A 27,090-nucleotide genomic window follows, 5' to 3' on the forward strand; every position below is an offset into this window, starting at 1 on the left:
CTATGAAGCAGAGAACTACAGGTCATTTTTAATGCAGACACTCCCTGCTTCAGAGGCAAATCCTGGAATAAAAATATGAGAAAATAAATGAGAAAAGAGCTGCTGGTTATTCCAGATATCAATTATAAAATGAGAAATAGGAAAAAATATAAATATAAAATTAACTGATTTGTAGGAAAATGGAACTGGTACCAGTCATTGTGTTTGGTTGCAGCCCAGAAGAACAGGGATGAAAACGATTTGATTTGGAACATGCGGGGCCTTCTACAAGATAAGCACGCTGCACTACCTAGGATCTCCAGAGGTTGAAAAGTGATACTTTAAAATTACAGTCTAGGAAACTAATCAGTTCTTTAATATAGAGTGAAAACCAAAGTGAGAACCAATCACTGGGTATATTTCACCTATGAAGTTAAGTTAGCAAGAACGCCTTGTACATAGAAGGCCACCAATAAATATTACATTAAATTACTACTGTTCACTTCCTCTCTCCTTAAAAAAGGGACGTTATTTCCATTAAGTGAACTTTCTGATATGACTAGCAGCAAGTCTTAATAATTATAAATAAACCAACTAAGATAGCAAAATCTCTGGAGAACAACAGAATCAATTTTTAGAAGAGAACGTTTGAAAACCACTATTCTGATTTATCACCTTAAAAATAAAAATAGAAGGATTCATATTGTGAGTAAATGATTTTTAAAAACTGTGGCATTTGGCAGAACAGCTCATTGAAATGTACACTTCAGTTCTTAATAGCATAATTTTTGAGGCAAACCTGTATCTGTCAGAGTAAATTAGTAGTTGTAGTCATTCCTGTAATTTTAGAAGTACTGTAGTATCTTCTATAAGAAACAAAATACAAAGTTCATGGCCTGAAAAAAAAGAATAGGCAAGACTTATTAGGCCAATGAAATTATGGTAGAAGTCTAAAATGAATCTTTATCAATATCCAAACAGGCCACGTTTTAAATTGGAATGATAAATCTTATTCTTTTAAATGGGGGAAAGGATAAATGGATTTGGAATTGTAACATTTATAAGAACTATTTGGAATATGTTTAAAATTAATATTTATATAATCAAAATAAAAGTGCCAATATTCTTAAGATAATAAAGTATGTATTAGAATAATTGGAAACTAAACAAAAATTACACACCCCCAAATAATGTGTAGTAGTCAAGCTTCAAGAGCACAATAACTATATCACTGATCAATAAGGTGCTCTACATTCAGCCACATGGAAGATTTTCTTTGCTACCATAAGTTCTGAAGAACCTGGAGCAATTAGATGATACCAGTTCCATTTTCCAGAGTTTTATATCCTCATCAAATGCAGTAGCTGAAATTGGAAGATTCAGTCACTTTTAAACTGCATTCCAATTTAAAGAAGAATTTATCCTTTTTTGCATCATGCATTAATGCAATATTTTCTTAGTAAATAAATATTTTTAAAGATTTGTAAAAACTACAAAATCTAGATGCTAATGTCAGTGACAGTTTAGAAGCTGATTTGCAGCTACTTTGTGTTTCAATACAAAGTTCTTCTCTCATCTTTTGAGAATTATAAGCATTAATTAAAAATAGGAAAAAAAGTGTAACCTTAAACATTCCCTTCCATCTGTTCCAACTATTGGCAAAACTGACTCTATATTTCATTTTGTGTATTCTACACTCTCATTCTCAGAGAAATACAAGTATGCAGCATGCAGTGTTTGCAAGTGGAACACACAGAGCATGCAGCATGAATGCTGTGGACTTGTATTTCGATAAAGCAGCTTTTCCCGCTTTGTTCTTAACAGTTACACTTAAAACTAACACCATGCAGAAGAAAATGCAGAATATGAAAATCTCAGGGATCCCTGTCCATGACAGACTGAAGTAATATATAAAAAGAAAATAATCATGTCCAAAAAAGCAGGTCATGAAGTTTAAGACAAGGAAAAAAGGTCCATCACTTTACAGAATTTAATATTCAAGATGTGACCTAGATTTCATGGCAAATAGAAGTTCCTTTTGTCAAGTATGATATCAGAGAAATCTGTGTAAGAAAATAACAAAAATAATAGAACATTCTTATAGTAAAGTCTGTCCGGGGACAGGTATGCCAAACTGTGATATCATACCCTACATAAATTAATCTATGTACCTTGCTTGGAAACCTAACACACAATAGTTGTTTTTACCTGCAGCTTCCTGGATATACTTATTAAATAAAAGAGTTTATTAGCACAAACTATAAAGCTAAAGATACCAACACTGTCAGACAATTAACAGCAAACATCTTTTAAATTAAGACATTATAATATGAAAACCTATCCATACTTTAATTAAAATTATGTTTTTGCTCATTCTCACCCTCATGTTAAGAAGATACTTGTAGAATTCTTCACACAAAGGTATCTACTGTATTTTGTTGGAGGGAAAGGTAGAGGCTAATACTAATGAAACTCAAATAATAGCTGAATTGAATTAAATCAAAGTCAGAATGTATCAAAGTATCCCATATTTAGGAGATACAACAGATTTTTTTTTGGTAATTTAGCATGAGAAGTACTATCTAGACACTGGTATATGTTATATTTCTTGAAAGGGGAAGCAAATATTTATCATTTCCAGCTTTTAGTATTTTGAGAGAGTACCTTTAGGGTTAGAGTTAGATTCCCTGCTCCTTAAATTTACTGTGATTTAAAAAAGTCAAACCACTCCAACACACCTCATTCTAGCCAATTTTTTTAAAAAAAATTAGCATAATGATATAAAAATAAGTTGTAAGAAAATTATTAAAATATTTCCTAAACCCCTTATAATGCATTCCCAACAAACAGGAAAAAGGAATATATGTTTATAGAGTTTAAATATCTAATTAATTTTTTCTTATCACATTAATCAAAAAATCAGTTGAAAAGAATTTCAGTTGAAGCTCTAGAGAACTAAAGGGCTAAAATACACAACCTTATATCATTTAGAAATATTCTTTTTTCCATATGCAATTATTTGATATTTTTATGATATTTATTAGGCAATCTTTTTATTGTTTTTTAATGAAAGATTAGTTTTTAACAAACTTTTGAGTATCTGTTTAATATTTCTTATGGAAATGTCTTATGACTGCCCATTAAACATCCCTCTGAATTACTTTACATATGACCATATTTCAACTGACAATTTTGTTTTTATTTTTCTTTCCTTAAATCACACAACTAAACTACTGATGTTTCCATTTCATGACATATTTCTTTAAGCTCAGCTTCAGAAAAAGATAGAATTTCATTTGTTAACTAATTTATTACTAAGAATAGAATTAAAGTTGAACACTAAATATTTCATTTGTTATTCCCTCATCACTCCTAAAATAGATAAATCTCTACTGATATTTCCCCTTTTATGAGTTTGTGTAATCATCTTCCAAGGGGGTTATTTTCTTTGATCCAAAGGTGATTTATACAGAACAAGTTTATCATTTATCCCATACCACTTCCTGTGATCTTGAAGGGAATAACTAATTTCTACTGTATATATTATACATGGAAATTTCTAATTTTATTCTAAAATCATAAGGAAGAGTAAGACTCTTATTTATTATTGGATTCTATTTCTAGACCTATTAATATAAAACTAATTCCACTGCTGGCAAATACGTGTGTGTGTGTGTGTGTGTGTCTAGAAAGCTAAATGCTGTAAATTCAAATGCCCTGCCTTTTTTAAATGAAAGTGAACCTGAGATATTTCTAAGAATTAGTTGATTTATTAGAAGTTCATACTGAAAATAGAAAATAGCCAGGATAGGAGCAGTGAAGGATAAAATCTACATGAAGCATCTTACTACTACTACTACTACTACTACTACTACTACTACTACTACTACTACTACTACTACTACTACTACTACTACTACTACTACATCTGCTCCCCTACCAACAAATGTGAAAATGAATTAAAAATGGCACACTGGATACCAATCAGTCCCTTGGTTGGAATAAATTCTGTTTGAATATTAAGAGGTACCATATGACCCAGTGGATGGAATATGAGGAAGGTGTAATTCTGAATGCTGCCTCTGACATTCTCTGAGCAAATAAATTAATCTCTACCTCAGTTTCTTCATCTGTAAGCTAAGGTAGTAACAGCACAAACTTCCCAGGGATACTGTGAAGATCAAATAGGTTTAGCATATTTGTGTCAAGTGTTTTTCAAACCTTACAACACTGTATTAATACTAGCTATAAAAGTAATAACTGATATTTTCGAAGTTTATCATCAAGTTAACACATATAACATAATTTGTCAAATAACTTTTTTTTTTTAAAGATTGCTGCTGGCTATGAAAGAAACTGTCATTTTTGTGGAACTAATCAGACTCTTGGGAGAAATCTTTTAGAGCCACAAAGATTCTTTAAAGCCCTAAAAGAAAGCTCAGACAGATTTTCAATATATAGCTAAAACTATATCCAGTGTTCCAGGTAAGCCAATAGTGGAAGGAAAGAAGGCAAACCATTAACTGTTCAGAAAGCAATCAGAAAAATCAACACTGGCAAATTTGGAAACAATTTCTGGTCTCAAATCCATACTATTCAGTTTTAACAATTATAGCTTTTGTTTTAACTTCACTAGCAACGTCAACTTAAAAACAAAACATCGTATCAGATAAAAATCATTGGATTACAAAAATATACTTTCAGAATAAAGAAGAAAAATACTCAGTGGAAAATAATTCCAGGTTCCATACTCATGTTACCAAAAGACTGAGACATGAACAAGAACATACAAAGTGGCTGCAAATCTGCTTTTTTTTTTCCAACACCTTCATGCCAACCTGGGTTTATTGTTTTTCTTTTTCATATAATATTAATGTAAAGTTTTAAACTTTACCAAAAAGTTTAGTTTCAAATCAATATCAATCTACTATTTAGAAATAAAAAAGAAAGAAAAGTAGGAAGGAAGAGAGAAAGAAAGAAAGAAAAAAAAAGACTTATGAAGAAGTCTGAAAACGAGACCGACCTATACCCTGGGTGAGATTGGATGGGTTAAGTGTCTCTGGTACTATTTGTCTTCACTATTGACAGACACTGTCACACAACCCACCACACGATGCCTGTCTCTGAATGGCGGAGCTAGAATGCAAGTTAAGTGTATTAATAGAAAAAACAACTAGCATCCCAGCATATAATAATAAGCAATCCAATTTACTTTAAGGAAAAAAAAAAGATTTTAGGGCTGTTATTTAATTTACACATATATGTTAAAACAGTTTCAGTTTTAATCTTTGACAATTACATGCTGAAATGAGTAATATTTTAAACTTATTATAACATTTTAAAATTAATCTATTATCAATATATTATTATCCAAATAGATTTAAGCAGGGTAATTTCTTACCTGAAATTTTAGTTACCTCATATTCACCAATACAGACAACTATGTTTACTGATTTAAATGTAATCTAATCCATAAGCCAGAATTCTTTATCCTCTAGGTAAACTTTCAATAATGTTGACACTATGAAATTAACTAAAGCCACCTTAAATGTGAACAGAATCATGAAAGACTTAATTGTTTTAAAATACAAATAATGTTCTCCTTGGAATCAAAGAACAAGTTAAATTTCTCCGGTTATTGATGCCTACCCTCTCACCTGACCTAAAAAATCAGCCACTATAGGGTTAAAGACAAACTAATATTACCTGTAAAATATTAGAGATTCTTAACACTTCAGAGCTATTCTTATATGACAGTTATTATGACAAGTTGTTAGCTTCTATTCCAGCTCTTGAATTTAAGGTACTGACATTTTAAATAAAATTGTTCCACTCTGAAGCTTAATTAATTGTTAATTATCTTCACAGGCTTTGTCCAATTCACAAATGAATCATCTATTTCTAAAAACACCATGCTGCATTTTTAACTAGATTATAAGATTCATGGTGGTGGTGGTGGTGGTGGTGGTGGTAGGGGCACTGAGATGTTAGCAATATCCCAAAACACCCAGTACTGTCATCTACCAATTACAATTGATTGGGTTGGTTGTGAATCCCTCTTCTGTAAAGAAGGAGAGTATGCTATTTAGCTTTTGATGAAACACTGAGTAATATTCTAGCCTAATATTTAAGGTTAAAAAAAAAACAAGAAAAAAAAAACAACCCCCCCCCAAACCCAGTGTTGAAGAATTCAAATATAAAAGGACAGAACTCTAAAGTTGTTGCCCATCAAAAGACTAAAATTTGGCCAGATTACAGAAATCATTGTCCTAAAATATAATGGTGGATTAAGGCAGATCTACAACAAGTGTAACTGACACTGAAATATTTCTGTATTTCATGGAGAAATACTGCTCATTAGTCGGTGATACAAAGATTTTTAAAAATAAATACAAGAGATCTAACAAGTTAATATAATCAGTTTCAATGAAGTGTATATATGTATATATATATATATATATATATATATATATATATCAGATACCAATGTCAATATTCTTGCCAAATATTTATACCTCTTTGAATTTTCTATTTATGAAATATGATTTTTTAAAAAAAGCAAAGGTAAAAATCCTTTGAATTACCTAATCTGATTTTATTCCCAGGTCTGGCTTAGTTTTAATAGTGGATATAATCTTATAGACAATGATATAGGAAAAGCAACATTGGTCTTAGCATAAAAAGAATTAAGTTCAAATGTGGCTACATGACTTTGGGAAGGACTGTGAACTTCCCCAAGCTTCAGCAGCAAATAGGGATAATACTCAAACCAGTTCCTATTTTGTTATTTCTCAATGTAACAATAACTACAGTTTTAATTAATTGATTGACTGATTAATTGAGTAACTAAGTGGTCCTGTGAATAGAGAACTGCGCCAAGAGTCAGACCATTTTGTGTTCAAATCCGGCCTCATACACTTGGGACATTTAAATTATTTGCTTCAGTCTTAACTTAAAAGGAGAATAGTAACAGCATCTACTCCCTACAGTTGCAATGAGGATCAATGAAATAATATGGATCAAGCACTTAGGACAGGTATTTATTAATTTCTTTTTAAAAATCCATCCCCAAAATGCAATGGAGGAGATGGAATTCATAAAAAAAACTATCACAGAGGGGCATCTAGGTGGCGCCGTAGACAGAGAGCACCAGCCCTGGAGTCAGGAGGACCTGAGTTCAAATCCAGCCTGAGACACTTAATGACCTAGCTGTGTGGCCTTGGGCAAGCCACTTAACCCTGTTGCCTTGCAAAAAAATAAAAAAATAAAAAAAAACTATCACAGAACTTGAGGCAACTAGGTGGCATAGTGGATACAGCACTTGCCTTGAGTCAGGAGGACTTGAGTTCAAATTAACGTGACTTTTGGGCAAGTCACTTAATCCCCATAGCCTTGCAAAAGAAACCAAAACAAAACAAAAAAACACCACTATCTCAGAACTTTAAAGATTTTCCACTTTGTGGATTCTATTTCTAGACTAATGCTTAGCATCCTCGAGCTCCTTCACTTAAATTATATTATGAGGAATTGCAAATTAATTTTCTTAGAGGTCATCACTGTTACATGGCTACCTTGTTCTCCCTTTCTTAGCTCAAAAATTTGTTTAACCTGTTAAACTTTAACAGTATTCTCTGCACTAACGTCCCTTGTCCCATTATTCTATCACCAATTATTTCTTTCCAAGTTCCAACCTAAGATTACTCTTCAATAATTTTTTAAAAATTACTTCCTTTGTTTCCTATTCTCACAAAGATCATAAACTATGCTGCCTGGGTTCAACACAAATTAATGATACATGAGCTCAACTGGGTCTTCAATGCAGCAGGATAAACCTTTTATGCTTTCCTAATCAATTCACTATCCTACTTACGACAATAGTTATTCTAAACCTTTTTACCCACCTTAAAGTCTCCCATGATCAAAGGTAATAAATAACATTTGTAAAGTACCAACAAATAAAAGGCACTTAAGTAAATGCCTCTTCCCTTCCCCTCAACAATATTCTCTTCATTCTTCCTCTCAGCTGAGAGCTATGCCTCAAATATCAATGAAAACACTGAAGCTAGAGCACTCTCTACTCTCATTTTAGTCCACTCAGATATCTTTCCTTATCTAATCAATCTTTTGCTTATTTCATAAAAAGTGCACATACCCTTGTGTACCCTTGATCTCAAACATCTTCTCAAGGAGACTGTCCCATATCAACCATGTCTCATTATTTTGAATTTCTCCCTATTACCTGACTTTTTTATTGCTGTCAACAAATACATTCATGTCTCCTCCATCCTTGGGAAAAACCTTACTTGTTTGGACTGTAACAGCTGATTATTATCCTAAATCTTTCCTTCCTTTCTTTCATGGCTACACTCCTCGAGAAAAAAAAATCCAAAACTAGTTCCTTCATTTCATGATTCCAACCTCATTATTCAGCTAAAATATCCCTCTTCAGTGATCAAATGACTCCTTCATTTCCAAATCTAATTGCTTTTTCTCAGTCTTCATCTTTCTCTACTTTTCTGATACTGACACTGTTGACCATTCTGTTATGCTAAATATGATCTCTCTGGCTTTTCAAAAAAAAAAAAGTGTTTTAGTGTTGTTTTATTAAAAGGCAGTGGGGTTAAGTGACTTGCCCAAGGTCACACAGCTAGGTAATTATGTGTCTGAGGCCACATTTGAATAGGGCCAGTGCTCTAGCCACCGCACCACCTAGCTGCCTTTTCTCTGGCTTTTTTATAACACTGCTCAGTCCTGCTTCTCCTCCCATCTGCCTCTTCACCCAGGTCATCTCATTAACTGGGTGACCCATAGGGTTCTGCTCTTAGCCCTCTTCTCTTCACCTTCTATATTCATTTGATATACTCAGATCCCTTGGATTCAACTAATATCTCTATGCAAATGATTCTCAAATGTTTTTATACAATCCTACATAGTTAGGTGGTGCCAGGACTGGAGTCAGGGAATCTCATCCTCCTGAGTTCAAATATAACCTCAGGACTTATCAGCTGTTTAACCCTATTTGTCGCAGTTTCCTCATCTGTAAAATAAGCTAGAGAAAGAAAAGGCAAACCACTCCAACATCTTTGCCAAGAAAACCCCAAATAAGGTAAGAAAGTTGGACATGATTGCAACAACAAAATTAGCAGTCTCTCCCCTGACTTGGAATCTCATATTCCCAATTACCTATGTGATATCTCAAATTAAGCATCCCATAGCCTTCTTAAACTCAATACATTCAAAACAGAGTGACTCCTTTCCTCTAAATCCTTCCCTTTACTGAATTTGTCAGTAAACAAGAATCACCATTCTTCCAGTCACCCAGGCTTGCAACCTAGATGTCAACCTTGACTTTTCAGTTGCACTGATTCTACAATATGTTGCCAATTAATGTCATTTTTATTTCCCTAACATTTCTCCTATACATTCCCTTCTCTATCCTTGTCTTTCCCAACTACAATCCATCTTCCATTCAGGTATTAAATTGATTTTTCTCAAGTAAAGGTATGACCATATCACCCTCCTACTCTTTGGATGTCCATTACCCCTAGAATCAAATATGAAACCCTTTGTGGCTTTTAAAACTCTTTACAAACCTTTCTTCTTTCCCTGTATTCTTATACACTATTTCTCTCCACAATTTCTATGATCCAATAACAATACCCTTTTTATTGTTCCTTACATATCTTTTTCATCAAGGATGCCTTTCCTCTCTACCCCTACTTAACCTGGGTTATCTTCTCTCCTTATCCCTACCTCCTGGATTCCCTAGCTTCATGATTCACCTTCTGCAAAAGACTGCTGATTCCAGTTCTGACTTCTGATGTCTTCCTTAAGATTCATCCTGTCTATCTGTGGTACTTAGAGTTGTTTATATGCTATCTCCCCAACTTGCATTGGGCTCCTGTAAAGGCAGGGCCCAGATTTCTTTTGTTTTTTGTATCCCCAATAATTAGCCTGGTGCCTGGCACATGTAAGTATTTAATAAATGCTTACTGTCACCTTCATTTTATCCTTCATTTTTGTGTTTTAGTTTTTTCCAAGGCAATGGGGTTAAGTGGTTTGCCCAAGGCCACACAGCTAGGTAATTATTAAGTGTCTGAGGCCACATTTGAACTCAGGTACTCCTGACTCCAAGGCCGGTGCTGTATCCACTGGGCCACCTAGCCTCCCCACCTTCATTTTAAATGTTCGTTTTGTATTTATATGAAACAAAATAAAAGAAACCAAAAAGTGGCTAAGATTAATATAAAGAAATTTATAATAAGGACATGTAATTAGATAAGAATCTAAGGGAAGAAAAAAGGATAAAAGTTGAGACAGGAATGAAAACACAAAAAAGTAAATTAACAGGTGAAAGGAAATCTATAGTAAAGTATAAACCTAAATAAGAGAGCAAATAGTTAAATAAAGCCACAGGTTAAAAAAACGGGAAGAAGTAGACACTGGGAATGCAAGGACAAATTGAGTCTCTATCCTTAAGAAGTTTAGAGGATGTTTAGGACAATGTGTATAAATATAATTATGTGTAAAATAATGGGCAATTTTGCACTAGCAACTGCAGGGGAATCTGGACAAGTTTCATGTAGAAGATGATACTTGAATTGAATTTTGAAGGAAACCAGAGATCACAAGTAAAGGTGAGGAGGAAATCTATCTTTGGCATGGGGGACAGTTGGTGCAAAGGGATAAAGATCTGCTGTGCGAGGAACAGAAAGACGAATTTGGTGGAAATAAGGAGATAGAAGGGAGAAATGAATAGTAAAAATTGGAAAAGTAGGCTGCAATAGGTTATAAAGGGCTTTAAAAAACAAATAAATAAGCTTAATTATACTAAAGGCAATAGTTTATTGAGTAGTAAGATAATATAATCAGATCTTCCCTTTGTGAAAATTACTCTAACATCTGAATAGAATGCAATTTGGAAAGAGGAGACAGATTTAGATGCAGAGAACAATTAGAAAGCTGCTACCCATAGTCTAGATGTGAAGTGATGAGGGCCTGTAAGTAAAAGGGACAGATAAAAAGAGACATTATAATGGTAAAAATAACAAAATTTGGCAATAGATTCAATATCTGGGCTGAGATACAGTATATATGAAGAAGTCAAGTATAATCCTAAGGTTAAAAAAAAACTGGATGACTAGAAGGATGGTGCCACCTTTGATAGAAAGGGCTAAATCTGGGAGTGAATTTTGGGGAAAAGCTAAGTTTTTTTTAGAGAGAGTTTGAGTAGTCTACAAAAAGAAATAGTTCTATGTGTCTAAGACATAATTCTTAATGTGGGACTAGATCAGAACAGGATATATAAATTTGAGAGTCATATGAATAGAGATTATAATGAAACCTATAGGAACTGATGAGGACCCTAAGAGACAAAGAAGGTAGAAAGAAAAGACAAAAGGGTCTAAGACAGAATCCTTAAACTTAGAGATGAAAGGATCATTTGATCAAGAGGTAGAAGACTTTATCTCAGAGGGTCATTTGATCTAACTCCTTCATTTTACACTTGAGAAACTAAGGCCTGGGGAAGCTAAGTGACTCATTACACAGATAGTAGTGTTGAAGGAAGACTTCAATGTAGTTTATCCTTCTCCCTCTAGAACCTCTCTTTCCGCTTACCCTGAGCAGCATGACCCAATGAGGGAGACTGAATGGAAAAAGATGAGGCCAAAGAAGAACCAAGAGAAATTAATATCATGAAAATTCAGAGAAGGAAGACTATCCAGAAGGGAAGAGTAGTTAACTATGTCACATGTGCTAGAGATGGAAAATAATAGTTGCAAAGAAATGTATTTGTGAAGCATGATTTTAAGTTCAGGAAATAAAGTCATTAAGCACTACCTCTCGATCAATGATCCTTTGATTTTTAACTGGGTATTAAGGATTCTATCTTAAAACCCTCTTGTCTTTTCTTATAGATTTTCTGGAGCTTGATTATAAAATTAATCAGTGTCTTAAGTCTTTCAGTTGTTTTTCTTTATGATGTTTTCTACCTTCCTATAAACTGTTTTCCTAATTCTTCTCACTTTAAGCTGAACCAGTCCATAAAATCTAAGATTTTCTAAAATTGCTTTTCATCATTTCTTAAGGTAAAATAATATTCTTACTACATTCACATGCCCCAATCTATTCAGCTATTCATACACACCCTTTATCAAGAAGCAACCAATCAAAACCACTGCCTTAGATCCTAGTTCTAGTTTTCTTTTCCCCCCACTCTATTCAGTTTGCTTGTGCTTTTTTTCTTTCCTAGTAAAAATTTCCCTTTCTACTCCTTCCCCCCACCTTTAGCCCTGTTAAGTTTGATGTATTTCTACACCAAACTGTGTATGATCATAAGTTGAACACCCCTTTGTTGCCCTTAACAGTAAGAGGGAAATCTGGAAGGGAGGAGAGATGAGTCAAATTTTGGACATAATGAGCTGTCTACTGGATGTCCAGTTCATGATGCTTGAAAAGTAATAGATGATAACTTGAATCTATGGCAGCTGATGAAATCACCAAATGAAAAAGAGAAGAGGAAAGGAACCAGGAATCACTTAAGAGTTAGAGGGTATGTCCTGAATAAGGATCCTACAATGAAGACTGAAAAAAGAGCTCTTAGATAAGAAGAAAATCAGGAGAGAGTGGTATTCTGAAAACCTAGAGAAGAGATTGTCAAGGAGAGGAAAGTGATAGTGCCAAAGGTTGCTGAAAAGTTTGAAAAGGGGAAAAAAAGATTGAGGGAAAAAACTACCAAATTTGGTAATTAAGAGCTCACTGATAACTTTGGAGAGAGTAAGTTCAAAGGAGTGATAAGGTAAGAAGTCAGGATGAAAAGGGTAAAGAATTAAATGAGAGGAGGGAAAATGGAGGTACCTATTATAGTTAACCTTTTCAAGGAATTTGGTCACAAGGCAGAAGAGATATAGGACCAGGTAGGAGGGATGGAAGAATAAAAAATAACAAGGTGCCAGACTAAGAGCTAGAAAGGAAAACAGAGGCAATTTTTGCTACTACTAAGTGCTTTTCCTTTAATTTATTTCTCCATTTGCAGTTTCAAAATTGGGGCTTTGTGCCAGGATCAGTAATCACCCTATGTTGTACAATGGGTGGAGTAAGTTAGCCCTGTTTGGTCTCATCCTGAATTCCAAGTTTGGTGTGCTGCTCTTTCAGAGCACTCTCTGACATCTCAGGGCACTGTGTTAGGGACCTCAGAGATCTGAGGCCTAGCTTGGCTGTGAGCCCTTATAATTGTTCAGCACAGTTGTCTGTCACTTCCTCATCATTCAGGGGATTTCTCAAGAGCTCTCCACTCTTATGGCCTTTACACATAGAAACTTGTAGGAACATGTGTCCTTGGTCAGACTAATCAGCTAGTCAACTAACAACTGATAACTCTCTAGTGGCACTGTCTTTGGTTGGGTGGAGAAAAGCATACATAGTTCCTATAGCTTTCCTAATGCCCTTGTGTTTCCAGCTTTTTAATGGGGTTTTAGTGAAAGAAATCACTTAACTGCAGCTTCTCATTGGATTTCTTCATTATTTTACATACAGGGTTAACTTAAATTTTACTAAAGCAGGTATACAGGCCCTGGGCAGTTTGCCTCCCATTTTGGCAGTTATGTTGATTAGAATTTTGCCTACCATAGGGTAACCTAACTATACGGTTAACCAAAAAGGAATTCATTATTGAGTGTATGAAACTTTTTGCATTCCTATTTCTTTTTGACCTATTCTGTTTTCAGTTATTATTTTGAAATTCACCACAAAATTAACAATTTCCCTCCTATATGTGATTTTAGAAAATCTGTTCTTAAAAATGTGATTTTATTACTAAAAATCTCTCATGTAAATATAGTTCTATTTTTATGATCAAATCAATGGGGGAATATTAAAATATTTAACACCAAGTTTAACATATATCTAATATAAAAATGAAAGGGCCAGTTTACTAAGTATCCTAAATAATGTGAAACATCATAAATAGGCAAGTTTTGGAACTACCATGTTGAATTTGTTACATACTTTTAAAAAAGTTGTATGCAACAGAGATTCAGGTTCAAACACAAGCTACTTTTCATATGCTATGGAAAGGTCATGTTTATGTTTGTCACATTCATACTAACTTAAAAAAAGGAAATTTTAAAACTACAATTGAGAAAGTAAAGCTGTTCAATAAGAATAATCTATAAGGAATTACAAAAATAAATTAAAAAACAATTCCTAGTCATTTTATTTCTACAATCCTAATACTAGCAAGGTTATTCTATCTCAAGTTAAAAAAAATAAAGGATCATACAATCACTTATTCTGCACTCAGTGCCAAGGCGACTATGGGCAAGTCACTTAAAACTCTTTACCCCATTTGCTCATATGTAAAAATGGGGAAGTACGAGCACTTCTCTCACAGATTCCTGTGAATGTAACAAGATAAAATGTAAATGCTATTATTATTATTATTATTATTATTATTATTATTAAAATAGCAAAGTAGCTGAAAGTACAGGATTATAACTAGTGCATAGATGAGACAAACTATTTTGTTTTCTTCTCCAGAGGTTCAGCTATTAAAGCCTAATCATTCCAAAAAGCAGTGCAGTGGGGGGGGGGGGGGGGGGGGCGCGCGCGGAGTGAAGGCCTGGGAGGAAGCCATCAGGGTTTGGTCATTTGAGCAAATCACTCAAACTCAGTGTTCTCTTTGAGACAATTAATACAAGGACAAACAGGGACAACACATTTAAAGGACATATAGTATAAGACCAGCAGGGAGTAAGACATTTCTGGATTTCATTACTGTGAGCTCTGTGAGGGTAGGGACAATTTGAATAAAACTTTTTCTATCTTTTTATATCACTTAACACTTATAACATGGTAGGTGGTTAAAAAAATTTACTAATTCCCATATTACTTTTATATCCAGGAGTTGTCAGGAAATAGAACTTTTCATTTATGTCAACAACTTCATTCAAGAATGCCACTCTCAGGGTGATTAATAGATGTCTGGACTGATTAGTGAACTTTATTTTCATCAAACTGAAAACTAGCTTATAATATCTCAAAGTGACTGAACCCTGGACAATAACAGGGTGCCAGACTGAGAGCTAGAAAGGAAAACAGGCCATCCAGCCCAGTGTGTGGCTCACCTGTCACATAAGTCACTGACCAGAGTCAGTGCTCATGGTTTTCAGAGTTTGTCAATCTCTAATGGGTCCCAGAGCTACTCGACTTTCTGTGCTGGACATTTTATTGTCTAAGGGACAAGCAAAGGTTATTGAACAAATAAATAAATTTTCTTTAAATAAAACAATCATCTATTAGCTGTTGAGATCTGACTTGAATCTATTAAGATTTGAACTGTATTTGAGATTCAGGTAAAATGGAAATTTGTACCTAAGAACAAACATTGATTCCTTAATGGTCTTCAGGTTTCATTTTTAAGAAAAGGAAATAACATGTGTTTTATGAAAGAAAAAATACATGGTTCTCAAATATTCTTTGCCAATCTCAATTAATTTCAAAAGTTAAATAAAATCTATCCAGAACTAGGCTACTCAAAAAAAGGAAAAATTCAAATCAACTCAAACACAAATGATTTCTAATATCTATAAAATTATAAGATTCCTTGCTTTAGTGAAATGTCATCAAATAAAGATATTACTACAAATCAGTCTGACTCTATAAATCTGGACCTCAAATAAACTGCTAACCTTGCTTTTAGTGAATCATCAAATAAAAAGTACTTTTAGTCCAGTAAGGAAAAAAGAAAACTGCAATGCACATCTATCAATTAATTGAGCATTTGACTCACTGTGTATGCAGGTTTTTTTTGGTTGGTGAAAGGTTTGGGAGTGTAACTGCTTGTTTTTTAAAAATTTCAGTAGCTTTTTAAGTAATCAGAATTGAGAAAACTGAAGGATAATTACTAATCAAGGTAAGATAAAGCTCAATTCACCTTTCTGGTGAAGTAAATAGCACCCAGTCAGGGTCTTTTGTTACCACATATCTGGTTTTTATAAATGTACTGCTTTATAAAACTGACTGAAAAAGACAAAAAACATTATTTCTATGTATTATCCAACAGTCACAATAATTATTCAGCCATAAAGAATATTTCTTTATTTCTTTATTTATTTTTTTAGTTTTTTCAAGGCAATGGGGTTAAGTAGCTTGCCCAAGGCCACAGGGCTAGGTAATTATCAAGTGTCTGAGGTCAGATTTGAACCCAGGTACTCCTGACTCCAAGGCCGGTGCTCTATTCACCGTGCCAGCTGCCCCTAGAATATTTCTTTATAAAATCATTAAATTAAATTTTTTGTTATTGTTGAATTGTTTCAGTCATAACCAACTCTCCATGACCCCATTTGGGTTTGCCAGAATAGTTTGCCATTTCCTTTTCTAGCTTATTTTACAGATGAGGAACTGAGACAAACTGGTTTCAGTGACTTAACCAGGATCACATAGCTAATTAAGTGTCTGAAGTCATATCTGAACTCAGATCCTCAAGTTCAGCACTCTATGGGCACTGAGTTATCTAGCTGCCCCAAACTGTGTTATCCAATTCAATAAAGGAGGCCTTTTTCCTACATCTGATTTGCTATAATAACTTCACTAGAATACTAATATATTGGGATATATTGTAAGAATGTTTTATTTTATTTTATTTATTTAAGGCACTGGGGTTAAGAGTGACTTACCCAAAGTCACACAGCTAGACAATTGTTAAGCATCTGAGGCTGGATTTGAACTCAGGTCCTCCTGACTCCAGGGTTGGAGCTCTATCCACACTGCACCATCTAGCTGCCCCCTATTGGGATATATTGTATAATAAGATAGCTCAGTGGATAAAGCTGAGCCTACAGTCAGGAAAGTCTGAGTTCAAATTTGACTTCAGATAAATTAACTGTGTAATCCTGGGCAAGTCACAGTATCTATCCAACTCACTTTCTATGAAGCAGAAAGTACAAAAGCACCTTCAAGCACCTTCTTCCTGGAGTTGTGGGAATCAATGTCTGAGGAAACATATTAAATAAAAGGATTAAGGAATGAATCTAGCATTTCATTGGTCAAGGAAATTTTTGGAAAAGAAAAATAAAGTCCCTCTACTAATGCAGACTGGTACCTCTGGCAACTTAGTCTTTTTTCATTTATTTACTTTTATGTTTTTTTCAATTTCATGCAAAAAGTTTATGCCAGTCATCCTTTTGCAAGTTTTTGAGAGTTTCAAATTTTTCTACCCATCCTCCCTTCCCTATTCCCTCCCTATGGCAGAAAGCAATCTGATATAAGTTGTACATGTACCTATATTGTATCTAACATATTTCCATATCGAAAGAAGAATTGGGGGGGGAATGAGAAAGAGGAAAAAAAAACCCAGAAAATGCTGAAGTCTGTAGGAAGTCCTAAGAGAGCTGCCTAAGGTATTGAAGTGAAGTGATTTCCCAGGATCACAGAGCCAGTATGAGTCACAGGATTTTAAGACCAGTTCTCTAACCACTATATCATGCTATCTCTGGAGGATAACAGAAATAAAAATAGAGGAGGAGGTGAAAGTAATAAAGAAAGGCTTCATGTAGATGGTTGGCACCTGAGCCAGGTCTTAAAGGAAAGAAAGGAATTCTTGAAATTGCATTATTTCAAATTAAAAGAAACAAAGTCAAATAGTGCCTTCCAAACTTTAGCCCTGTTGTTTGACCAAAATTACTCCACACTCCAGGAAAGTTACAACTTATTTATATCTCAGGTTTTTCCTACACAAAAAAGGTAATCTCTTCACTGTTTCCCTCACAAATCTGTCTGAAGGAAAATCATAAATCTTATGTAAAGATTTTAAAAAAAAATCTTATGAGCTATTGGTCTCACATCAGTAATCACTCTAGTCCGGGTCCTCAATTCCCATTTATTTTCCCCTATTATTGGAAGTTTCTTAATTGGTTTTCCTACCTCCTGGTTCTCTTCTCTCTCTAATTCATCTTTCATATGATTGTGGACAGCTGGGTGGCACAGTTAAAGCACTGAACCTGAGTTCCTGAGTTCAAGTCTGACCACAGACATGTAATACTTACTAGCTGTGTGACCTTAGGCAAATCACTTAACTCTGTCTGCTCTGCATCAAGGGCCCTCTCCACTCATCCTGATTCATATCTGGCCACTGGACTCAGTTGGCTCTGGAGGAGAAAGTAAGGCTGGTGACTTAGCACAGTCCCCCCCCCCCAAATTTAATTCATGTGCTTGTCATGACATCACTTCTCTGATGTCATGGTCTTCTTCAAGAATGAAATACGAATAATAACAACATAAGATTGCTAAAGTAATTTTCCTAATGCTGACATCAAAACCTTCAGTGGTTTCCAACTGCTTACAAAATAATAAAAACAACAACTCCTTAAATGACATTCAAAGTCCCTCACAATCTGGTTCCAACCTACTTTTTCCATTTTACAGCATATTACTGTATCTGTTCAGTTTTTTCAGGCATGTCTAACTCATTGTGACTCCATTTGGGGTTTTCTTGGCAAAAATACTGAAGTAGTTTCCATTTTTCTTTATCTTAATACCATTGTATAGTATATAACTCTGTATTCTAATCAAGCTGGACTATCTTTAGTTCTCCAATCTCCTCACCCCCACCTATTGGAAATCTTTCCCTTACTTCAAGGACAAACTCTAAGGCCACCTTCCATGAAGCTTTGCTTGAGCCCAGAGTTCTAAGTGTTCTCCTTCTAATCATCCTTAACACAATGATTAGGCCATTTTTAATGCACTCATCATAATATGCAGTACAATTATTTATGAACTTATTTTACCCACCTTCAAGACTAAACTTCAGAGAAGGGGGCTGTCTTCTTTTATCTTTGTACCCCCAGCACCTAGCACAATACATTCCACATAGTGAGTGTTTAATAAATATCAAATTAAAAGGAATAAGTATGCCAAAATTTTTATAAATGAGCACCTGCCCTGGAGTCAGCATGACCTGAGTTCAAATCTGGCCTCAGATATTTAATAATTGCCTAGTTGTGAGACCTTGGGCAAGTCACTTAACCCAGTGCCCTGTGAAAACAAAAAAATAAAAACCATTTTTTACAAGTGAATTACTAAAAAGACTAAACAATACTCTTAAGATATTTTCCCTTTTCACAAAAGTAACATAGCTTGATTGCTGTGTGTGTGTGTGTGTTTGTATGTGTGTGCACATGTGCTCACCACACTGGAATGTGCCACATTCCAAACTGAAGACAAAAAATTTTATTTGGTGAAAAAGAATAATTAAATTAACCAATTTTCTCTTTAAAAAACCCCAAAATCCATCTAAGTCAAGTCAAGGATTAGAAACATTTTAATGTTATAAGAATATGACTTCAAGAGACAAATGATAGATTATAGCACCTTTCTTATTAATCTTTAGTATCAAAAAGGTCAAATGCAACCACTTTCTGAGTTTTTCCCATTATCTAAATTTAAGAATTTTTTATTTTTTTGCTTTGATGTAGAGTTCTAAACACATATGTGCCTATCATTCTTGGTCATCTTTTGATCACACAAAAAAATATTTAAGAGTTCATTAGGAAATCTTTTAAGGAAAGTGGACTATTTTAATTATTAATAACTCACAGAACTGTTTGAAGTTGTTATATTTAAGGTTTCTGCTTATTCCAATGTTAGACCATCTAATTATTCCTAAAGTTCCTTTTGGCATGAAAACACAAGAAGCTAAAGAAGGTCTTAACAAGTAATCTCATTCCACAACGTTTAGTATAATATTCTGGGTTGTGAATTAGCATCCAATCACACCATAGAAGAAAATGAATCTGCATTGGTGAATCTGAGAAATATACAGTTCACTTAATAATCAAATAACAAAATATGGTCAGCAATATCCATACATAAAGATTTTTAAAAGTTAATATAACAGTATTGGTGAAGTAAAAATCTTTATGACAAAACTAGAAGTCTGTTCCCACCAGGCTTTTGTACAATTCTGTCATTTCAAACACAAATGACAATAAACTGACATCTTATATTAACTCTTAAAAGAAATAACATAGCCAGTTTAATATAACCTCCTGCAACTGAAAATTGATGTTGTCAGCTATGTTGCTGTTGTTGTTTGAACCAATAACAGACTGGAATTTTAGAATAAAAAAGACAAGTTAAAAAAAATTAAATCAGGGGCGGCTAGGTGGCACAGTGGATAAAGCACCGGCCCTGGAGTCAGGAGTACCTGGGGTCAAATCCAGTCTCAGACACTTAATAATTACCTAGCTGTGTGGCCTTGGGCAAGCCACTTAACCTCATTTGCCTTGCAAAAATCTAAAAAAAAAAATTAAATCAAACAGAATAAATTAATTCTGTATATAGCTATATTACAATGGGTTTCTTTCTAGTCTTCTGTTCATCTTTATGAGGAAATTATTACTTTTCTTCTTTACAATTTAGCATGCTTCCTTTGGTTCAAATCTCTTACTATCTATGACTGGGCTTTAATCTTCCTTGGAGAGTTGATATCTTATAAAATGTCATAAGAAGTATTTCAAGTTGTTGGAAATAGGGTGGTAACATAATAGAAAGAATATTGGCTCTAAAGACAAAAGGACCTGGGGCTTCAAATTCCTATGCTGATGCTTGCTACTTCTATTATCTTGGTCAAGTACTTTATAACCTCACTGCAACTGGGTTTCTACATCTATAAAATGAGTTAACTGAAAAAAGTCATGTTCTGAGGTCCCTTGCAGTTAGTTCTTAGATAGAGGACCCTATGCTCCAAATTCAAGATTCATTCATTTCAATTTTTTAATAAAGTCTTCTAAACTGGAAACCAAAATATATAGAGGTTGTGGAAAGTAAAAAAGATTTTTACCAAAACCCAATTTATTTAGCTTTTAAAAGCAATTATATCTATTGTAAAATTTATGACAAAAAAAAACATAGAGGAAACAGACTTTTAGTTCTAGTCAAACTCATAGCTTTAAAAACCAGTCTCAAAAGATAAAAGAATCAAGTTAGTCAAGTTTCTACCTGTGGATTTAATGTTCACCATTAACAAAATTTTGGTGATTTCTCTCATATTTTATGCACCAATAAAAATTTAACTATTCAATTAAAATAGCTCCATTTCTAAAAAATATTCAAAGAAATTTTAGAATCTAGAGGATACTGTCATTAGCATCATCTTATAAATCTAATTACTAAAAAGTTTGATGGTACACAATTAAATCCACAGAATCTGTTAGAAAAATGCCTGACAACACATGAACAGTGAGCAGTGCTGTAAAGTTTCTTTGCCATATTTAAGGTTTTTGTGATCCCAACAAGGAATTCTGTTTACTACACTACATAGATCAATGGAAGTCTTTTGTGTACAAGGTAAACACATTTAAAAACCACATTAAAAAAACTCTAGAACATCAGCAACATCCCATTTGCAAAGTAACTTTCTGCTTCCTTGTTTTCTTTCCCAAACTAGTAAAATCTACTTAAAACACTTTCCTTTGATGGACTTCAGACCACTTAAAAGACCAGAGGAACTGGACTAAAATTTTAATCCATGAGGAGAGACATATAAACCTCAAGCATATGTACTACTTTAACTTTTAAAAATCAAAAACCATTTGATCTCAGCCTTACTAAAGATGAATTAAAGTCATGTAAAGCAATATTCTATGAAGAGAATTCATATATTAATAACTTTGATAGTCAAATCTTTATCATAGTTTGCTGTCTGCTCTCAATCTTTTATTCAAATATGAATTGAAGTGTTGTCTATGAAATCAGTAAGGGTATTTTTATTTATATTTAAAGCATTTATTGTGGAAGCTCAGTATAAAATATATAAACTAAGTGAATTTCAAATGCATTATATATATTTGTACAAGTCCTTACATTTGTCTCTATTTTAATCTGAAACTAGTGAGGACGAAGTCATGCTACCTTGAGTTACACATACATTTTAATAGGCAATACAAAGGTTATAGTAACATGCTACAAACAGAAAAGAGATTTGAGTGTTTTAACCCTGAGTGCTTCTCCAGTATAATGCAAAATTTAATATTTTTTCCTTTAAGATAATAAGAGCATCACTGTTAAAAAAAATAGTGTCAAACACCATTTTCTATCCATAGCTTGGAATTTAACCTTTTTGTGTGCAGTTATTACAATATTATTTATAGAAAAGACAATGTGATTGATGTCAGTCAATAAGCATTTATCAAGTGCTTATCAAGTGTGCACCAGGCACTATCTTAAGCACTTATATTTTAAACAATAACTGCTTGTTAATAACAGTACATCATTTACATCAAGCAGATGAGCTAAAGAAAATTATATGGCAAAAAATATATGTTAAAAACCTTCTAAAATGAACCCTCAGTTATCCTCCATGATGAGCTTTTTGAACCAAACTTTGCCAGCACTGTTCATGTGGGGCAGCATAATGTACATAACTTACAGGTTTCTTCAATAAAATAAAATGAAATGCATACCAGCAGCAACTACAGCTGGAGGAGGCGAGCCTGCCTCACCGCCACTTGTCTGACTCATGGATGCTACAGATGTTTCTCTAGATGGAGGTAACTGTAACTCCTTTGGGAGAAGATCATAGACAGATTCTGTAAAAAAGAAAAACAGAGGATGCAATTAAATATGAAATCATCAAGACTGTGTCTTAAAGGGACAGTAAAGGGAGCACACAGGGAGAAAGTTCCACTTAATAAAAATATTCACAATATCAATTGTAAAGGTAGAAAAGTTTAAGGAACCTCTGTGATTGGAAAATAGCTAAATACATCATGAATATCAATGCAATCAAATATACCATACTATTATGACATAAAAATTACAAATGTTTAAAAATAAGTCTGGAAAAGCATATGAAGTGATGTAAAGAAAGCATGACTGCAAAGTTGTACATACTGATTTACAGCTGCATAAAACAACAAATAAGCTTTATGAGTACACAGATGGAGATGAACTCAGAAGGGAACATGAGATGAAGTGACATGGTCAAGGTCACACAACCGGAAAGGATTTGAGGCAACATTTGTACCCAGATCTTCCAACCCGCAGGCCAGCACAACCTAAACTGCTGTGAAGACACTGACTGTCTCTGTCTCTGTCTTTCTCTCTCTCTCTCTCTCTCTCTCTCTCTCACACACACACACACACACACACACACACACCCCTCTTCCAAGATATTATAGTCAGAGATCACTAAATATATAGATCTATCTATATGTTTAAACACATTTTTATATAGATATAGATATACACACATTTATAGTAGTACTATTTTATAAAAACAAAGAAGAAACAAAATGGAAGACTATTACCTAAAGCTTAACAAATTGTGGACTAGGAGTGTAATAATGTAATATTATACACACACACATACATACATATATATCTTTTAGTTTTTGAGAGGCAAATGGGGTTAAGTGGCTTGCCCAAGGCCACACTGCTAAGGCATTATTAAGTGTCTGAGGCTGGATTTAAACTCAGGTACTCCTGACTCCAGGGCCAGTGCTAACCACTGTGTTGCCTAGCCACCCCAATCTAGTATCATTTACATAATGACTACCTCCCTGCCATGGTCAGCTAGCAGAAGAGGTAATTTATTTATCACTGCTCACAACTACAAACTCCTTAATAAGGTACAAGATGACTTTACCCATGTACAGGATGTTCTCAAGTCAGTCAGTGAATGGCCATAGTTTTTAGGTGTTAATTGTTATTTCACAAAAGTCCTATTCTCAAGCCTCACACTGCAGTGAAGAGGTTTGTGGCAAAACTAGGTTCACAAAGGCCAAGTCAACTGAACCAAATCTCTTGGCAAGTTCTAATAAGATGAAAAAGCACCAGATATGGGTCTAGATGGAATATAAACTACTTGGGAAGAGGCTCATCATGAGGAGGTTGGCAACAGATGATAAATATTTTTAGCCATGATGATGCATAAAATGAACAAATAAAAAATTTTGACTCTCATTTCTGCTAATTCCTGTGTTTCTATCAATGAAGTGGGAGGACGGGAAGAGGAGAGGGTAAAAAGGAATACATAATTTCTAGAAAATCTAAAAACACAATTTCTTTAGAGAAATGAATAAAGGGAAGGTTTCAAAGAAGAAATGGCACATGTTTTTAAAGACTTCTAACAACCAAAAATCAAAAAAGTAGTAAAACATTCCAGAAACTGGGAATAGAAGGAACAAAATTTGCATTAGTATGTGTAGATGGTGAGCAATATGAAATATGAATTGAAAGATGGAGTGGTATCTTAAGTGTGTAGTACCTTTACTGGGTACACAACAAGATAACCACTGAAGATTTCTGGGCAGAGGAATATCAGTGAGAGAGCAATAAAGGTTAGAGAGGAAAGCCTGATTAGGAAGCAAGGAAACAAGACCAACCAGGTAATAAATGAGGGCATAGCCTAAAATTATGACAAAAGGATGCAAGAAGTGTTATGGAGAATTAATTGAACACTAAATGTCTACTATGGGTATTAGGGATATAAATACAATGAATGAAACAATTCCTACTCACATGGAGTTTATATTTTGATTGGGAAGGACAAGTATATATACACGAGGAAGACAATTGTATATACAAATACACACCTACAGGAAAGACCGGAATGTCCCATAAGAGTTGGCCAGACTAAGTTAATATATTGGTAACACCCGATACTGAAAATGAGAAAAATGTTTTCAATATCTTGAACAGAACTTTGTATTAAGCATATATGGAAGAAAATGGCCAAGAATTAAAGAGAATTAAATGGTATAGAAAAATTGTGATTTATAACAGTTTGAAAATTTGGGAAATTTTCAGAGAAGAGTAGAAGGTGAACCATAAAGCTTCATCTGTGATATGAAACTCTCCACTGATGAGAACTGGAATTTGTTCAACAATTTATGGTCTTAGGTTAAGACAGATAAGATTAAGTGACTTATAAAGGATAACACAACTAACAAGAATCTGAAGCTGCATTTGAACTCATGAAGATGAGTCTTCCTTATCCCACATCTTGTTTATGATCTCACTAAATAGACAACTCATTCTGAAATAACTCCTACATCAGTAACCTATCACTTCCTCCCAATTAAGATATTAGTAATTTCATTTTTTGTGATGTCATCTGATGCTTACCAGATATGTATTAATTTTATTCTTTAAGGAAATAGCGGAGCCAAGATGGCAGCGTGAAGGCAGCATTTCCTGGGAACTCCTTACCCCCCAAACTCCAAAAGCCAACAAATTATGACTCTAGCCAAAATTTAGAGGGGGGAAGAACCCACAGAAAGACTGAGTGATACATTTTCACAGTCCAAGGTAACTTATACTTTCCCTAGCAAAGGGATGTTTCACCAGGAATGGGAGTTGGAAAAAGCCCTGGTCAAAGCGCAGCCCTGCCTTGGAACAGCTTGAAGGGGCAGGGAGAGAATTCTGCAATACCAGAATAAGTTGTGGAGTGAGGGAGCACAGGCTGCAGAACCTGCAGGGAGAATCTGAAGAAATCAGCCTGAACTCCCAGAGCAAAGCCCACAGATGGTAAGGGGGTCAGGGAAGATTTAGTTTTATGTATCAGACAAAAAGCCATGAAACAATTTTCAAAAGAAAAGACATTTGAAAAAATATCTTACTTTATAACACATAATACTATTTGATCCCTTTGTTTCCCTCATTTATTTTTTAAACTTTGCTAACTCAAACACTAAGAAATCACAGAATCTTAGGCCTAGAAGGAACATCACAACCAACTCATGCTTGGTAAAGAATCCCCTCTTATAATATTCCTTAGAAGTAGTCATTCAACTTTTGTTGGAAGACCACCAGTGAGGCAAACCACTCACTTGTGCATAGATCTGTTCTGCATAGCCCTTTCAGTAAACTTAGATTAACCCCTGCAGTTTCTACTTATTGCTCCTAATTCTGCTCTGTAGACAAAGAGAATAAGTCTCATTTTAACAGCACTTCATGTTTCTTCTCTTCTCTACTATTTCCAGGTCAGTCAATCAAGTAATTTATTAGATACCTAATATGTGCCAGACATAACAGGTTCTTCAACCATTCATGCACACAGCATGAACCTGAACTCCTTTATCATGCTAACTGCCTTCTATTCTTTATCCTTTACAGAATGTAATTCACATACCATGCTATTATACAGAATTTATATTAAGAGAAACATGATTATAGATAAGTCATCCATCTCAAACACTAAACATCCTCAGAAACCCTAATGAAAAATTCCCTTTGATACTAGAGACACAAAGAATCATAGTATGTACCCCTTAAACAAGAATTCCTTAAACATCCATCCTATCTTTGTTTAAAGCTCTTCCTTCAAGAGAAGGGAACCCAGTACCTCCAGAAGCAGTCCATTTCCTTTCCAATCAGTTCCAATTTTTTAGGTTTCGCTTTTATTAAGTAAAAATTTGCTTCTTTGCATCATCTATTTATTCTCTAATAGCTTCTACTCTCTAGGGCAAAAAAATCTCTCCCATGTGAAAGCCTTTATTAAACAAAGTTATCACATGCCACCCCCGTCCCAATTATTCTCTTCCACAAACTAAACATTCCCCAATTCTTTCAACATATGATCATATAGCATTATACTGAGTTATAAAATTGGATAGAGGGGTATATTGGATGAGCTCTAAGGTCCCCTAATAGACTTGTTTTGTGATGCCATTGATGACTCCTTCACCATCTGGAATGCACTCTTCTGAATATCCTTCAGCTTATCTTTTCCTAAAAGTTGGTGTCCAGACTATAAATATTGTACTCCTGATGTGATCTGATCAAGACATACCTCCTCTATCATGTCAAATACTAAATTATGCCTTACTTAATGTAACAAAAGTTCACCAAAGGTATTCTATTAAAAATCTACTTCCAAGTTGAAATGTGCTAAATGTGTTATCTGCACATGTTAGGCTATACATTAATGAGCTGTATTGGGCAGCTCATTCAAATAGTTCCAAATCCATCTTACTATAACTCAAATTTCACCCTCTTTTCCCTAAAAGCAGCAAATAGAGACTCAAAAGTTTTGCACAGTCTATACCATTTATCCAGCATTCCTCTTACCTATTAGTCTAGATATCACAAAAATAAATGTGGTTAGTTGGG

The 27,090-nt window shown here is 34.2% G+C and overlaps 1 protein-coding gene across 9 annotated transcripts in view; it reads right to left on the minus strand.

Moving 5' to 3' along the window:
* NFAT5 (nuclear factor of activated T cells 5) overlaps window positions 1-27,090 on the minus strand; it is a 219,312-nt gene that overhangs the window by 65,856 nt on the left and 126,366 nt on the right. For 5 of the 9 annotated variants that reach the window (XM_074200350.1, XM_074200357.1, XM_074200355.1 and 2 more), the window contains one exon: window positions 22,440-22,565. In XM_074200350.1, coding sequence (XP_074056451.1) covers window positions 22,440-22,565 — 126 coding nt within the window. Of the gene's footprint in view, window positions 6,424-22,439; window positions 22,566-27,090 lie in introns of those variants that run through there. The other 4 variants (XM_074200396.1, XM_074200401.1, XM_074200380.1 and 1 more) reach the window with 4 other exon arrangements.

Source organism: Macrotis lagotis, chromosome 1 (assembly GCF_037893015.1).
Source record: "Macrotis lagotis isolate mMagLag1 chromosome 1, bilby.v1.9.chrom.fasta, whole genome shotgun sequence".
Lineage (NCBI taxonomy): Eukaryota > Metazoa > Chordata > Mammalia > Peramelemorphia > Peramelidae > Macrotis > Macrotis lagotis.